The sequence below is a fragment of the Anopheles gambiae genome, chromosome 2 (assembly GCF_943734735.2).
Source record: "Anopheles gambiae chromosome 2, idAnoGambNW_F1_1, whole genome shotgun sequence".
Lineage (NCBI taxonomy): Eukaryota > Metazoa > Arthropoda > Insecta > Diptera > Culicidae > Anopheles > Anopheles gambiae.
The window spans coordinates 5,322,064-5,338,412 of NC_064601.1; the positions used below are offsets into that span (position 1 = coordinate 5,322,064).

At 47.7% G+C, this 16,349-nt stretch overlaps 1 protein-coding gene across 1 annotated transcript; it reads left to right on the forward strand.

Moving 5' to 3' along the window:
• Nucleotides 1-1,536: 1,536 nt before the first annotated feature.
• On the forward strand, nucleotides 1,537-15,073 carry LOC1281687 (nose resistant to fluoxetine protein 6). Its single transcript, XM_061641894.1, has 10 exons — nucleotides 1,537-2,629; nucleotides 11,611-11,873; nucleotides 11,949-12,124; nucleotides 12,214-12,500; nucleotides 12,822-12,956; nucleotides 13,018-13,276; nucleotides 13,343-13,508; nucleotides 13,579-13,884; nucleotides 13,969-14,286; nucleotides 14,366-15,073. The coding sequence occupies exons 1-10, from the start codon at nucleotides 2,326-2,328 to the stop codon at nucleotides 14,489-14,491; spliced, it is 2,340 nt and encodes a 779-aa protein (XP_061497878.1). The 5' UTR covers nucleotides 1,537-2,325; the 3' UTR covers nucleotides 14,492-15,073.
• The last annotated feature ends 1,276 nt before the right edge of the window (nucleotides 15,074-16,349 follow it).

Genomic DNA, 16,349 nt, shown 5'->3' on the forward strand with positions numbered 1-16,349 from the left:
CAAGATATTAGTATGTTGGAGTACTGGTAGAACACATTTGCACATGTGTGTCATGGTGTGCACGTGCTGCTTGTTCGATCGTCCGTTAACGGTCCCTGCGGAGTCACGTGTTCGATTCGATCGGTTTGTATCCTTGTGCGTATTGGGGGGTTCAGCAGCATTCGCATTAGCTTCCGAACAATTGCATATCGGTGTTTGGAAGCCTTTTCGTCGTCGTGCAGTTTGATTCGTCCATGCACACACTCAGAATGCATTTCCAAGGTTATAACGAAAAAAAAAAAACAGTAAACAATAATTCCGTCCGACTAAGCACACCACTCTTGACAGGGCCATCCGTCTGTCCGGCCATGGAGTTTTGCGGGCCACGGTTGGCCCTTTCCCACTGTCCCACACCCAGAGTGTCAGTGTTAATAAAATAAAAATAATAATAAAGTAGCGGAAAACATTGTCACCTGGCTGCTGACGTTCAGTTAAATTGTGCCACCGTTTTTGTGCGCCCTCACTTGAGCGGTGTCTCGCTAACAGGGGAGTTACGGCTCGAATTCGTACTTCAACCGTGCGTTGTGATGTGTCATCTTTCTTCGGATCGGCTGCTATGGTTTTGGAGGGTAATTGTTTACCATGCTTGCGGTGTGAGTCGCCTATCGCGGCACCAAACACCAAACACTGCCGCACACTTGACCTCGGGCAGATCCGTCCCCGGGAGTGCGGTCGTACAGTTATGCAAATGCAGAATCGAACACTCGGGCAAGTTCATGTAATGTTTGGAGACGGATATAGTAGACAGTTGGACACTTGGACACAGACATTAGAAACAGTTAATATAGTACAACAAATGATTCTGAAATTGTGCTGTCTAGCATGTGATGTGATGTCTACTTATCATATCAAGACGCTTTGATAATTTCGAGTACGAGCGTAAAGTAGATGGCGTAATATCGAGGAAATAGATCTCCAAGGTCATCCAGAAAAAGCTTATTTGTGTCTCAGTGGTATACTATTAGGATGATGGTATCTTTTTAATGTCTGTAAATTGTTTGGTTTTGCATCTCACAATGACATGTCAAAACATTTAGTGTTGTTTTCGTCTATTAAACGTGTCTATAAACTGATACAAGTACCAATAACAATTCCTCCTAATGGCAAAGCATGTTGACGTCTAGTATCTAAGTGCCCATCTCAGTACACAGGCTGAGGCGCAAGATGAGTAAAGCAAGCTGCTCCACCATCTCCAAAAGCACCCCAAAAGCTCGCACCATCGGATCGATCGGACAATAGTCGCCTGCAGCATTCGCGTGCGCTCTCTCTCTCTGTCTCTCTCGTCCTGATTGGGGATCAACCACTACTACTAAACCGCTGAACTGGAGAAAGGGAACGAATAAGAGCAACATCGTCGTCGTCACTGTCGTAGTATCACACACATACACACCGTTACGTTCACACAACCTGCCTCCCGGGGAGGGAAGTACGTAGACACGTTACCGTGCGTTACGTTACACCATCCAAGCAAGCAAGTCGCCTTAGCAACGGGCGGTTCAGCTCAGCGGCAGCGTGGTCATTCCGATTGCAGTCTTCGGGCGTGCAGGTTGTGTGCATCCGGTTCGCTCCTTGTTCCTGCCGCTCGCTTGTTGTTTGTGGCACCTTTTCCCTCCACCCTTCCCCCCGTCGCTACAGTGCGTTGCGGGTGTTGTGATCGAGCTTGTACGATATAGTTTGTGAATTTCGGGGTGGCGATATCAAAAAGGAAAGTGAAACAAAAGTGAAAAGTGTGTGATAAAGTCCATACTTTTTGGGGAGTTTATTGAATTGTGCGCGCGCGCGCGTGTGTGTGGGCGAGAGGTAGGAAATGGATGACAATTTCCACAGCATCGATCGTGTCGCGTAGATTTTGATGGGCGAGCGAAGTGTACAGGAAACGGCAAACGCAACACAGAGTGACCAAATATTGAAGTGCTAAGCGAAAGTGATTACAGCACTCATCTTCGCATTGTAACGCGCAACAAGAGTGTGTGTGTGTCTGTGTGTATATTTGTTTGCGGCAAGTGTGATAATATTCGAGTTTATTTTCCTCCTTCTTCTTCCTGTTCACGACCATCTCCACAACAGTGCGTGTGTTTGTGTGTGTGTTTACTCTTAAAGCGCCGCCTGGTTGTGTAACATAACAATCTCTTTCCAATTGAATGCTTTTGCCTGGTTAAGACGAGCTCGCAAAGAGAAAACGTAACCCGTAGCAACGGAAAGTGGCCAATCGGGGCCGTCAGTTTTGTGTTGTTAAATCAAAGCAGGCACTATATTCTCACTGTGCAGCAACAAAACAGCTCGACAATGAAGCGCAACAGGATCTGGTCCGGATGGAGCATCAGCGTGGTGTTGGTAGCTCTTCTGCATTGTAGCGCCACCGGTGGGCAGGAGGTGAACGTGTCGCTTGTGCAGCCGGAAGGAACCAACCAAAGCATCAACTTCTCGTTCGAACGGTTGATACTGCTCGAGGAAAAGCTGACCGTGTTCGACATCAAACGCATCGCCAACGGGTGGAGCACGCTGCGGCCCCGTCTTAGCGGCACGTGCGGCGACCAGATGACGCAGTATCTGATGGGTCTACAGGAGGAGAAGCTTTGGGCGCTAAAAAGTGAGTTCAGTTGAATGAATTTCCCTTTAAACTGTCCAAGCCCGTTCCGTTCCACTCAATCACATTACACTTGTAGCGCGTGGACCTTACAACTGTATTTCCTGCGGACAAGCAGGAAAAAGGTCGTAAAAGACAAATAGCAATTAGAGTCCGTTTGTTTCACTCTTTTCTTCTCTCTCTCTCTCTCTTTTAATGGATGTGTTCCAGCTCAGTTAGTATGACTTAATTTTTTGCACCCGTCTGTGTCTGTGGGTCAGGAAAAGGTACTGCCTTCCTGACCAGAAACATCCTTCCCCGGGACCAATTGTAACGCGTGTAATGACGCGCATCAAACTACTGTTTCCACCCATTGCCGCCCTTTTTTTCTGCTGCTGCTGCTGCTGTTGTCCGTTGCTGTTGTGCGAAATGTTTGTTATGCGGTGGTGTGATTTTCTTCACATGCCACCCTACCATTTCTTCACCCTCACTCGGCCCCACGGCCCTCTATCGTCTGTCTCTCTCTCTGTGTGTGTTAATGTTGCACTTTTAGTCACTGCGCCGTTGCGTTGCTGCTGCTGCTGCCGCTTGGGGGTGAGCTGAGCCGTTTTAGTGGCATAATGTCATAATGACGGCATTGGCAGGCGGCTCCTCCCCCCCCCCTTCTTCGTTTGATGTAGAAACAAATCGACAAGAAACCCTTCCCATCCCTTCCTTCGCTTTCAAACCTGCTGCGAGGGAAAAAATGCAATTCAGGCCATGGTGAGGATCAATCGATCGTCTTTCTTTCTTTCTTTCTTTCGCGTTTCGTTCCTTTCCGTGTTGTTGGGGGGAGTTTTTTCACACACCATCAAAGAAAAACGAAATGAAAATGTCTTGATATCCACACACAGACAGACAGACACGCTTTAGCCCACACACCACTGGTAGGGGGTGGTGCAATGGAGCGGCATAGCGATCACCGGGTTGGGTATGGGGGAAGGGAGAGAGGGGAGGCGGGATAGTGCAACAGATGGCGTGTCGGGTGGCCCCAATGATGGCGAAAGCTTACATAATTTCGTGCACAAACCTAACACTTTTCAATCGGCCTTTGCAGGGGGAAGGGAGGGGTGGGGTGGGGTGAGGTGGGGTTTTCCCTTTTGCTTTTCCTTTGGTTTGGTTGTTTGTTGTTGTTGCTTCTGCATTGGACTGTGTGATTCTGTGTGGAGGAAGGTGGTTTTTTTGTCTGTTTGCATGATATGATGGCTCCCTTGGGCTGTGGGTCGAGCAGTTGATTGCGATTGAAGGTGATTAGGGTCGGAATGGGATTGATTCTTTTTTGTGTGATGTGCCACAAAAAACACACACTATCACGGCTTTAAGATCTCTTGTGAGGGCTTTTTCTCATTTAAGATCGTTTTGTCATTTCACAACGATCGGTATCGGTATCGGTGATCTTGAGCCACTTGTCAAGAAATTAATTGGCACTACTTTAATTTACCTTTTTGTGTAGAAAACTCGTACAAAACTTGATTGCTCAATCACTGAAACGTCCTCAAGATCGTCGATCGTAATAGTGTCGTTTTTTTTTTTGTTGCCGTTTGTTATTGTTAGTGAGAATTGAGTAGAAAACTGCAGCTCACCGAACAAACAACAAACCTACCATACAGTCCAGCCACCGTCCAGGAGCGGCTTAGCTAGCTTAGCCATTCCCCGGCCAAACGGCACACGTTTGTTTGCTCCGGCCGCGTTTGTTTGGTTGGGCCATTAGTGGCTGATGCAGCAAACTCCCCTTGCAACGGTTTGAACTGCGCTCGTACCAACGGTTGATAAAGTGGTTGTAATGCAATAAAGCAGCGATCTGGTTGGGGCGTCTCTCTCTCTCTGGGCAAATACTCGTTTCCTGTCGTAGTGCCGGGTATTTGTTCCGCGGGGCCACTATATTCCAACTTGTAGGGAATATCCATATATCGATGCTCTCCTCACGTGAGTAGGGCAATTTTTGCATTGAAAATCACAAATCGAACCTAAAACACTCCACCGTGGTAGGTCATACAGAGCGAGGTGATTATTATAATGATTAGAGTTTTCTGTCAAGGTTTTTTTTGTGTGTGTGTGGCGTTTGTGGCGTACTCAAAAGCAGGTTTGGTTTCGCTTTTCGATGTATGATGTGAGCAGCGTGGGTCACGTACGAAAGATTCCCACGAGCATCAAAACGTTTGATTTTCATCATAATTCCATCGCGTATCAGCGTATGAGCTAATAGCAAACCAATTGGAATGCTGCAATATGCCTTGATAGTGTTGATTTGTCTTTATTTAGCAAACATGAATACTCATTCGTTGTTTTAAGGTAAAATTTTACTGTTTATCTCGTTTCTCAGACAATCGGTGTATGAATCATTCCCCAGTGCAGGCTGGAAAATGAATTTTCCCCTTGAAAAGTGAAACAGCAACCAACAAAGAACTGATTCGAATGTGTTTTCCCCATTCAAAATAACGCTTTTTTTCTGTCGAGCCTTTCTTTGTTCGGAGTAGTTCGCATCAAAATTTGCATACCGGTTTTTTGTTTTGTGTGTGTGGTTGCTTCTTTATGCTTCACTCTTCATTTTGCACATTCGGGCGATAAAATTTGCTTTTTCGCAAGGCCATTGCCATAAGGAATGGAGTTTAGAATATTTCCGGAACATTCCATCGTCCGGAGAAGCGGCGCGAGAATAACGAAATAACTGTCCCACCACGTCTTTCGCCTTCTTTGTGTTGCGATTTAAGATAAGAAGAGGTTTTAAGCAAATCGCATCGTAAAAGCAACCATCCTCCGCACCGACCATCTCTCTCGGTGCAAAATGTGGTCAAACGACATGTTTGCCTTCTTCCGGCTAATCGTGAACTCTGTCGCTAGGAGGAACGACGACGGCGACAATCTGCACAGCTTGCGTGCGTACACAGGTACCTGATTTGAAGTTCAAACCTGATCGATCGCAAAAAGTGAAACTAATGGAGTGGAATCGCCTCCTCCCAGTGCAAACCCCCCCCTCGGCTGCAAAGTGGCTAATGATCGACTCTTCAGATCGGCCATTGTGTGACGATCGCTTCCTGTGTGAAGCGAAAATGGTGCAATCATGTCATCCCATAAAAGTGTCCAGATGCTCCAGAAAGAGCAGAAAGAACTGAGCTTTTGACATTTGAGGGCTGCTCGGACAGGAAAAGCCGTCATGTATGCTGTTAAACTATTTCACCATACACACACACGCCGTTGGGCCGTTCCCTAGTCCCCGCGTTGGCTTCGGTTTAACACCAAATCCACAAACGGACCGTACCGAATGTGTATTCATAATTTCTCTCACCACATCCCACAGCCCACAGCACAGGCTGACTGACTCAATCGAAAACGAAGGGGCGGGGGAAGACCGATCGCGCGTAATAGCAAATGCGTAACAACACAGATCCTCCCGCTCCAACTCGTTCCCTTTCCTCTTCTTTCCCTCCGCTCTGCACTGCATCCGTGGCCCCATTCGATTTCTTCACCGGCTTCAGCTGAATGGGTTGTATACACACACCGACACAGACAGACACACGGTTGAGTTGTGTTCAAACCCCTTCTGTCTCAATCATCATCCACCACCACCGCCGGTTTTCCCAACTCAACTTCCAAACCTCAACCCCCCCCCCCCCAAGACGACCGCTGCAACGGACCATGGTGGCCACAATACGAGCCGCGTGCGCGTGTTACGTCACATCCAAATACGAAAAAGTGAAAACGAAAGTACGAAAGGAGAGTGCTTTCGGTGCATACAGGTAGACATAACCCTTGAGTGACGAGCACCACTGTCCTGACGCTCATCCCTTAAGAGAGCGATGCAGATAGTCTGTTTGGGTGTTGAACGAAGGATTGTCAAGGTGCGCAAGAGTCCCGATGTGGGGTTTGTCTTGTGACAGTGAAACAAACCCCGCTCTTCCAACGGGTTCCGCCCATTGGAGGGTTTTGGGATGCGCTTCCAGCGAGACAAGAATGAGCGGGAGGGAAAACCTGTTTCTTGTGCATTTTCCATTTCGATCAACAATGATCGTTCAATTTTTCCTTCTTCGGGGGTTTTCTTCGTGCTTCTTCTCCAATCCCCCACCCCTTTTTTGCACGATCGAACCAACCGTGATGCAACAGTCTCGGTGTGTGTCGGTGGGCTTTAATGGGCACCATGCCGTTGTACATTTGCTTTGTCATTTTGTCGAACCCCGATGGTAACGGAGTAACACCCCCGTGCCAAAAGCAAGACATAATATTGTTATCATACACTGGTCACTCTGTGTGTGTGTGTGTGTGTTACTTTTTTCTTCAAACTCGACAAAAGAAGGTCACATGGGTTGTGCGCGGCGTTTCGCCTAAGGCACACATTGGAGCGCATGACTCGCATGGCTGTATATAGGATGAGCGGGTTTATGAAGTTAACAAACTCATAGGAAAACCCCCCTTCCGCTGTTGTAACAGTTTTGTAAAGCTAAATAGAAAGGTTCGAAATCGAAATAAAATCAAAGGTTCAGTGTTCCATTTTTTCCAGAGGTTCGTCTTCTCTTTTTGGGGCAGTCGCTCGTTGAAGTTCTTTGTTTTGTTCGAAGTAAATCAGTTCGCCGTTCAAGTCTGCATTTAATTTCCCTTTCATTTTACAGCTTTGCTTACCCAAAATCAATCAAATCGGTAACGCTTGTGTATCGTCCGGCATGTAACGGGTTGTGTGTGCGTGTGTTTGGGGTTTTGTGTGTTGTTTCGCTTGCTTTGCAGGCATCTTCGCAGGGGCGGCAGTGGGGGATGATGATATGTATAGCCAACGCATAGTGGAGAAGGTGAAGCAAGGGGGGAGTGCAGTCAAAATTTAGGTCATTGTTTTAAGGTAGCGTGTGCTTGGGAGCTTTACCAGATGAAATGTGGCGGGTTTTTTCGTTGCTGTTTGTTGTGGTTCAGTGCTAGTTGAGCTGGTTTGTGGGTTGCTGATGATGATGATGATGTTGAGGTGTTGCGTGTACGCTGGCTGTATCGTCATCTTTGAATCATCAGTGTAGAGATCTCAGCCGACCTTTGCTCCCTCTTCGATGGCACCACACACGCACGCGCTGGAGAAACTGAAGGGCTTCTGAGCAAAGGCGCCCTTTTGAAAATCATGAATTTCAAGAAAGCTTACAAAATTATGCTGCCCCAGTTTGAGAGTGTGTGTGTGTGGGAGCAAGCAGAGACAACTTTGCACCCCCGTGTGTGCTTTTCTCGAACATCGAGCATGTAAAGGAAACAGTAACGATCCTTTGCTTCGCTCTCGTGATTTTGCTCTCGAACGATCTTTTATTCAGCGTCGCCGCGAGACAGACAGACAGACAAGCGCCTCGGGAGAAATTTCGGCAAGACTGTGCAATGACCATTGCGAAAGTCGCTAACAACTCTGTCTCCGACGAACTGTGTCACTGCTGCACGCCCGATCGCACTGGGGCGCAATAATTGTCTCTCGTACGCATCCCCCAAAGGCTTTCTTTCCTTGCGATCGTCCGATCGCCGTTTGTCAATTTTACCCGTTTAACCCAGTGGCCATGAATTTTTCGACATCGATGCAATTTGCTGTGTCTGTGACCCGCTTTCCACAGTACCTCCCCTCACACACACACTCACACACACTCATAACCCTCCAGGGCAGGGTAGAAAAGTGTATGATTGACGTATGGCTCACGTTCGATTAATCCGTCCATCGTCCTCGTCGGGCGGCGGTTTGCGAATTCAAAAACATTCGTCATCACACCAAGGTCCTTTCGGCGAGCAGAAGGGAAGTTCCAAGGTCCGGTTATGTTTTTTTTTTCAAAAAAGGCGGGAAAGTGGATGCGGCATAACTAACTGAATGAATGATCCGTTAACAATGCTGCCCGGCCCGGGTGGCCCCATATGCTTTGACTTTGGCACGTCGTTTGTTCATCATTGTGCATTCCACGAACATCCGAAATCGTGCTTCGTAATCGCCGGCCTGGGGGACGTCAAGGAGTGGGTCTGTTTACCTTTTGTCCCATTTCATTTTTCCCTTTCTTGGAAATTTCAATGTCAACCGAAAATGTTGTTGATGCCCTTCCCCCCCCCGGCGTAGTCCCGTTCTCGCCCCCTTCCCCACGGGAATCGGGTTCGTTGTGTATGTGCTTGCTGGGCAAGGAAAGCAAATCACTGTGCATACAATTATGGCACTTTTGCGGCACAGTCTTGACACAGTCTTGAGGGAAGCTGTGCGAATGAGAAGACATTTTTTGTGTGTTTACGTAGGCAGTAAAAGCTCCCAAAAAAATGTCACTCTCTCTCTCTGTCTACCTCTTAACCAGACTCTTGCAACTCCTTTTTCGGGCTGGGGAAGCTCGTTAATGTTTCGTCCTTGAGTTCATCCAAGCTGCGTGTAACTGTGTGTGTGTTGGTAGTGCGCAGTGGTAGATGGGTTTGGCTTTAAAACGAGCACACCACTAAGGGCTCACGGGGACTTTCGAAAGTTTGTTGCATTGTAGCCGTGCAATTGCCTTCGGTTTCGCCGTTTCGTTGGTGTCGTTTTTGCATGCGGTTTTTATTTTCCCCAATTGCAACGATTGTCACTTATACACACACAGACACTCAGACACACACGACTGTGCGGGTCGGTTGGGGATTACATAAAGGAAAGGTAACGAACGGCCTTTGGCCGAACGGTGGCATGGTGCAGCTCATTATCCGTTGCACCAGAAGAAGGACGTCGGTACAGGGTCGTACCGAAGGCTGCTGCAGTCAGTAAGGAAGGAGGCGTTGATGCTGGTGTTCGATTGCTATTCAAAACGGTTGGATCGCCATGCATTAGCTCACATGCATGTACGACCGGTCAAAACCACTAATCTCGACGGAGACAAACATTAAATTGCCACTGCTGTAACCGCTAATCCCACACCGGGAACTGCACGGAGTGGCCTAATAAGTCACTAGCACCACCACCACCACCATCAGCAGCTTGCTTTAGCGGACCAAATAGACCCCGTCCCGCCAACCCAAAAAGGGGAAGGGACGGGCTAGAAAATGGGTCAGTAGTGGTCGCGTAATCGCGTCCACCGCCACAGCTGTTTTGCATTTTGGCGCAACATCTGTGAGAGTGAGTGTGTTTTTTGTTGTTGCTGTTGCTTCCACCTGCTCCCAAAGCCGCGCAAAGATATATTCGCCTTGATGATTAAGGAAAGCATCGAAGCCGCAAGCGGTGGTGAAATGATGCAAAAAAAAAACTGTGAAAATAGACACACGCAATCAGCGGTGTGACGGGAATGCGGTTCGAAGCGCAAGATGAAGGCGGTTATGCGAACGTATCGTCGTCGTCGTCGTCGTCGTCGTAAGCTTTGGTTTGTGTGCTGGCCAGCAAAACAGGATCGCCCGTTTCGCGGTTGGCTAACGAACTGAGAAATGTTTGCCTGACCGATATTTTTGTTTTCCCCCGTTTGGCCATACCGGGACGTCGAGCATTACGTCAGAATGGCATGATCGTTGGTTGGATGAACGAGATCCCACTAACAGGGGGTGTATGGCTTCGTTAGATGTGACACTTTGTGACTGTTTTACGAAACGGCCGAAACTGTCGCGACTATTTATTTGGTGAATCAGTCAGTGTGTCAATCAAGGTTCCCGGTTGCGCGAGGGAAAGACCCCAAGAAGCGTGATCTTTGCAGCTGAAAGTGAATGGAGAATTTAAGTAAGGTCGTTCCGGTGCAGCTTTGGTGCAGCCGGGAGTGAACGGAGACATAGCTCGATCGGGACAGTTCTTTCAGTTCAGTAGGATGCTTGATGCCCGAGGTCTACGGGTAATGGTGAGACTTTTCAAGGGAATTGCAGTACTCTCTGCAGTGTCTGAGTTCTGAGCGTAGTTCCAGATCTTTCCAACTGCCAACTGGGGCGAAGGAACAACAAAAGTTGGGTAAAGTCTTCAGATAAAGTCTTGCATCACGGAAGCAGATGACTAGCGAGAGATGAGTTCTCGTACAACAATCGGAAGAGAGGACGTTCAGGTGATTTCAGCTTTCGAAAGTGTTTGCCAACCAGTTTACCTTCTGCCGTGGTGGTGAGGGTCATTGACTGATTGAGCACGTGTGCTCACACCCTAAAAAAAAGAAGAAAAGATGCTCCACGAAGACAATGAGTTGATGCTGATGATTGAAGAATATAATTGTGTCATTTTTCATCTCAACAGTATGATATTAATCTTGGACCGTTGCAAAGATAAATGTCAAGCAGTAAACATTCGTTTTTTTTGCGCGGCATCCATTCTCAAGGATAGATCAGTCGGAACTGGATGTCCTTTTCGGCATTTAATGCATTCAAAGAAACGAAAAAATGTAAATTTTTCGCGCATTCTGTTTGTTCTGGCTAGCCATTGTGAGTTATTTTTAAGCTTAAATTATTCAATGATAATCACCCCGCACGAGCGCCGAGTCTAGCCGAGGTGGTGTCCTGCGACGGAATAGCTCAATACGTTATCAGGTTTATGGGGACTAACAATTAGCGAAAGCCTTGGGGCACTTTCCTTGTTCGATCCGTGTGTTTGTGTGTGGGTACTGGCAATATCACACGGAAGCCACACACACACATAGAGACCGAGTAGGGGGCGTTGCGTGGCGATTAAACCGACAGCGACAGCGACTAATGGAGGTCCCAGGCGAACATCGAAACACCTTCACCTTGCGTAGGGAGTCACGGAAAGCCAGAGGGCACGGCGTTGCAGTTTTTATGGGATGGGATGGGAATGATATGACGCTGAGGGAAGTGAGGGATGCAAGAAGAAGATTGATTTATGCCACCAAACGATAAACAATTTAGATGTCTCAAGGTTGCGGTACGGCACTGGGTGCGGCTGTATCATCTGTCACGCGTTTAATGTGAACGTTCCATCAGCGAGTGATGATGAATTGCATACAGGTTTAATGTGATCTCTTGAATGAAAGTAACTGAAGTAACTTGCATAACGAATGCTAACACTTCTTCTTCTTCTTCTTCCCTTTGCCTTTCTACAGTGGATGACTCATCGGGCAAGTACACGAAAGGGTTCTTCTGGGGCAACAACTACTGGACGGGCTCGATGGACCAGTGCTCGTACATCTACCAGAACGATAGCGACACCGACCCGGCACCGAAGAAGAAGGGCCGCAACACGGACATCACCTACATCAACGGCAACTTCCTCGGGTCGTCCGAGATGGAGCACCAGAATCCTCCGTTCGTGCCCGGCTTCTATATGGCGAAAATTCTCATCAACGGCACCGAATCATTCAATGCGGTAAGTGTTTATTTTTTCGGTGAAGATGCGATCGTCTACTGATCGTGTTGCTGATGTGTCTTTTGCGATTTGCAGATTCGTACCGTCGTGGTGGGACTTTGTCTGCCGAGTGGTTGCAGCATTGCCGATGTCGAAACACTGCTCAAGCTGGACATCGACCGACGGCACGTTGATCAGGAGCTGGTTGGTGTACGATCGCCCACGTTGAACAATTTCTCGCTGTGGGACGATTTTACCTTCCGGATCTTATTGTACGTAGCAATGCAGACGTCGCGAATGGTTATCATTTATAAAGCTCACTGGCTTATCTTCTCGTTTTATTTGTATGTCGTTTTTGCAGCGTTTTTTCGGTGATCGTCGTGATCCTGTTGATCAGCGGTACCGGATACGATCTTGTCCTGCGCCGCCGCTACAAAGCCAAGATGCGCATCAAGAGCTACTGCAAGGAACTGACCGGGGATATGACGAACGGGTTGGGCTGCACGACGTACGATCTGACGCACCGCGAGCCGGAAGAGAACGGCAAAGGTAACTGCACGGTTATCCGAGTACCGACGAGCGTTAACAATAACAACTCCGATGAGAACCTTGCCGTGGAGCTGACCGCAACGGAGGAAACCAAGTTGAGTAAGTTCCGCCCGGTCGGATCGGTGTTCTTGGATCGTCTCCGAGTTGTGTGTGTGTATGTGTGTGTGTGGGTCTGTAGTTTTGTCCAGGAGCTGTCCAGGAACTCCTGTACACACTTCCAAAGCAGTGTGAGCTTCTGGAGAGTCAACAGAGTAACTAACAACCTTAACCCCTAAAAAATTGCACCCGATTGTGTGCTAATACGTGTGTGTCGCTAACAGTTGGTTGGTGTTGGGTCCTTTGCACAACTTTGTGTGCTTTTTCAGTAAGAGAAGACATAGAGTTCTGATGTGTTTGTTTTGTGTCCCATTTCTTACAAAGGTTTGTGGGCTGAGCTGCTCCTATCATTCTCGGTGGTGACCAACTTTAAGGCGATCTGTGACAAGAATGTCGGAAACGATACCATTCCCTCTATTCACGGACTTCGTGCCATCTCTATGGCGTGGGTCATTCTGGGTAAGTTGATCTGAGGTGCAGAAGAGACAAGTATGATTGCTCATTCATTCTCTTATGACAGGCCACACGATGATCGTCGTGTTCAAGTACTCCGACAACATGGAGCTGCGCAAGGTGGTGGAGAAAGAGTTCCTGTTCCAGATCGTGCTGAACGGTGCGTACAGTGTGGATACGTTCTTCTTCATCAGTGGATTCCTCGTGTCGTTCATCTACTTCCGCACGAATGCGAAGGGTAAGCTGGAGAAGCTGACCAAGGGTGTGAGCGAGTTTACGGCCGGAACGTTCCACTTCTTCGGACTCGTTGGTTATCGTTTTGTGAGGTAAGGAAGATGAGTTATGCCTCCAACAAGAGATTGTGTAATGACGATAAATGATCATTCTTACAGATTGACTGCCCCTTACCTGTACGTACTCGGAGTGGTGGAGGTTGTGATGCGTTATCTGGAGCAGAATTCCGTGTTTGAACCACCGACGCAGGATCACATCAACTGTCCAAAGTACTGGTGGCGTAACATTCTGTACATCAACACCCTTTTCCCAGTGGAGCAGATGGTAGGATCAGTTGATCTTTCATGACTGCAAGGAGCATCCACTATAACGATTCTCTCTTTTTCACTTTCAGTGTATGCTGTGGAGTTGGTACTTGGCGGATGACACCCAGTTCTACATCATCGGTGCCCTGATACTGATCATTGCCGTTCGACACTTTAAGTTTGCCGCCACGATGATGTCCGTGTTTATGGTATCGGCCTGGGCGACTACGGCCTACATCGCCTTCTCCAACAACCACATGCCCGATGCGGATGATCCGTTCGCTCTGTTTGACAAGATCTACGACAAACCCTGGACGCGTCTGGGACCGTACCTGGTCGGCATGAGTGTTGGGTGGATTCTGTTCAAAACGAACTGCAAGATCAAGATGTCTTTGGTAAGAACAAAAAAAGAGAGAGAGAGCGAGCAAGAGGAAGTGCCAAGTGAAGGGTTGTAACATTCGTTCTCTTCTCGATTGCAGCTCACCGTTATCTCAGGTTGGGTGACTTCCACGATGATGATGCTGTATCTGCTGTTCGGTCTGTACAACACTACACTCACACAGACGGCGGCTGCCGCGTACAGTTCGCTCAGCCATACCGGCTGGGCGATCGGATGTGGCTGGGTCATCGTTGCCTGCTCGTCTGGCTACGGTGGATGGGTCAACAAGCTGCTGTCCACTCCGATTCTGTATCCGTTCTCGCGTGTCACATACTGCGCCTACCTGGTACATCCAATCATTAACCGAATATTCGCTCTCGAGTCTGACTCTCCCATCCACATGACGCCAAATGCGCTGGTAAGAGAAGCGGCAATACATCAGCGGGAAGTTATTGCATACTAATCTCCTTTTGAATTTCTTTACACTTCCCTCATAGGCCACCGTCTACTTGGGCCAGGTGGTATCGTCCTACGTGCTTGCATTTATCATCTCGCTCTCGTTCGAGGCGCCCGTCGTAACGATGCTGAAAATACTCTCGCCGAACCGCAAGAAACGCATCTAAGCGTGATGCCGCAATCATCCCTCAAACCAAAACTCACAATTCCCTCCCTCTGCCCCTCCAATCGTTCGCGTTGGCCGCGTCCCACGAGGACTAGCTGTCTGCTGCTTTGGTTTATCTGTGTTCGGTTTGTGGCTCCGTACCGCAGTACCTGCTAGCCTATTGGTGTGATTTTTCCGCTTATTTGTGTGAGCATATCTCTGAGTGTGTGCATGCGTGTGTTTGTGCGTGGAAGGAACGCTGAGCTTCAGTTGATACATCTACCATTTCGGGGGGTGGGCGGATAGACGACAGGCGCGCCCTGGCTCATCCCCTGCAACAAAGACAGAGATAACGAGGACGAGAGGGACAAACCGTATACATTTACTATACAATAACTACTAGCAAGGGTGATTTCTGTTCTGCATGCCTATGGCAGGCATGGTTCATAGTAGGACTAGTTGGATAAGTATAATATAGAGATATACCGTATGAAAACTGTGCTCAGTAAGTGTTTTGTTACAGTAACTTAGACTGATCGTGACCGATAGGCGATGTGTAAAATGTAAATATATTTTGGGTGTGAAAACATATTTAACAAAATGACGCAGTTGAGTGAATTTGATTGAGCGTTGTTGTTTGATGACATGCAAATTGAGTTATTCGTTAGTAATGGGGAAGAATACCTGTTCTGATTGTAACGCACAAGGGCTCGATTCTTGACTCGATTGCCACGTTAGTTCAAGGCAAATTAAAGCACATTTTAAAGAGGGTCCTATTTTTTTAATGAACCTCATTTTAAAGACACTGAACACAGATTAAAGCAGGTTTGGTGAAAATAAACAACTAAGCGACGAACCCTTTCTTGATTCTGGAATTGCTGCAGCAAACTGTGCTACTAGATTTGTGTCTTCGGTATCGTATAACACACTAATTGTCTAACACTATCGAGGCATACATAATGGATTGTGTACAAGCTGTGGGTCGTATGCTGTTTGCATACCTTTCAGGGGCAAAGGGCAAATACCCCAGCCGCAAAATCGGGTTTTCGCCGCGATTTTCGACCAAGCGAAAATAAAAATTATGCCATTTGTATGGGGCGAACAGACACACACGAATTATGGTTGTTGATTATGGATGGGAAGATTATGGTTCTGTCTTTTGTTTCACTCTCGCGCACAGACGATGATGTCCCGTCGCATTCTCTCCATGTTATCGGCTCAACGTTATGGTTGTTGCTGCTCTTTCTCGCACGTGAGGGAGTTTTCTTTGTCCTTGTTTTTCCCGTGTGTGACATTGCCTGCGAATCCTCTTGATGCGTTAAAGGAAGTTAAGTTAATTAAAGGGTAAATTGTTAGATGCAATGGCTCTGGCACACCAAATGATGTACCAATTCGTGCACGTTTATGTGCCGCACTGCACCTAATGCGTTTTGTGACTAACACAACCACAAACACAGATGTTATGATGTTTGTAGATTTGGGACACATTTTGGTAAACTTTTTCTGCAGTCGAGCAACAATTAAATACCGCATATTGTATACCCTTTAAACCAAACGGCAATCTGCTGCAATCTTTTCATCGTCACTCTGGTGCTCTCTTCGACCAGCGCCCCGACTCATTGAACGCATGCTGTGATGAGACCGGTTGCTACGAGACCGGACGAGATCGATTCTTATCCGGACCATTTTCTGGATAGCACGAACCGACTATCCGATAGCGTGATTTGAGTAAGGTTAAGAAGTCGTTTCAGTGCTGTCTACAGCATTGTTCGTTACGTCAAAGAAGAAGAAGAAAATTTATACGGGAGGTTATGAGCTTGCAATGCCGCACGCGGCCTCGGTACGTGGGGGATGGCGAAATCACCCGTACAACAAAGAGA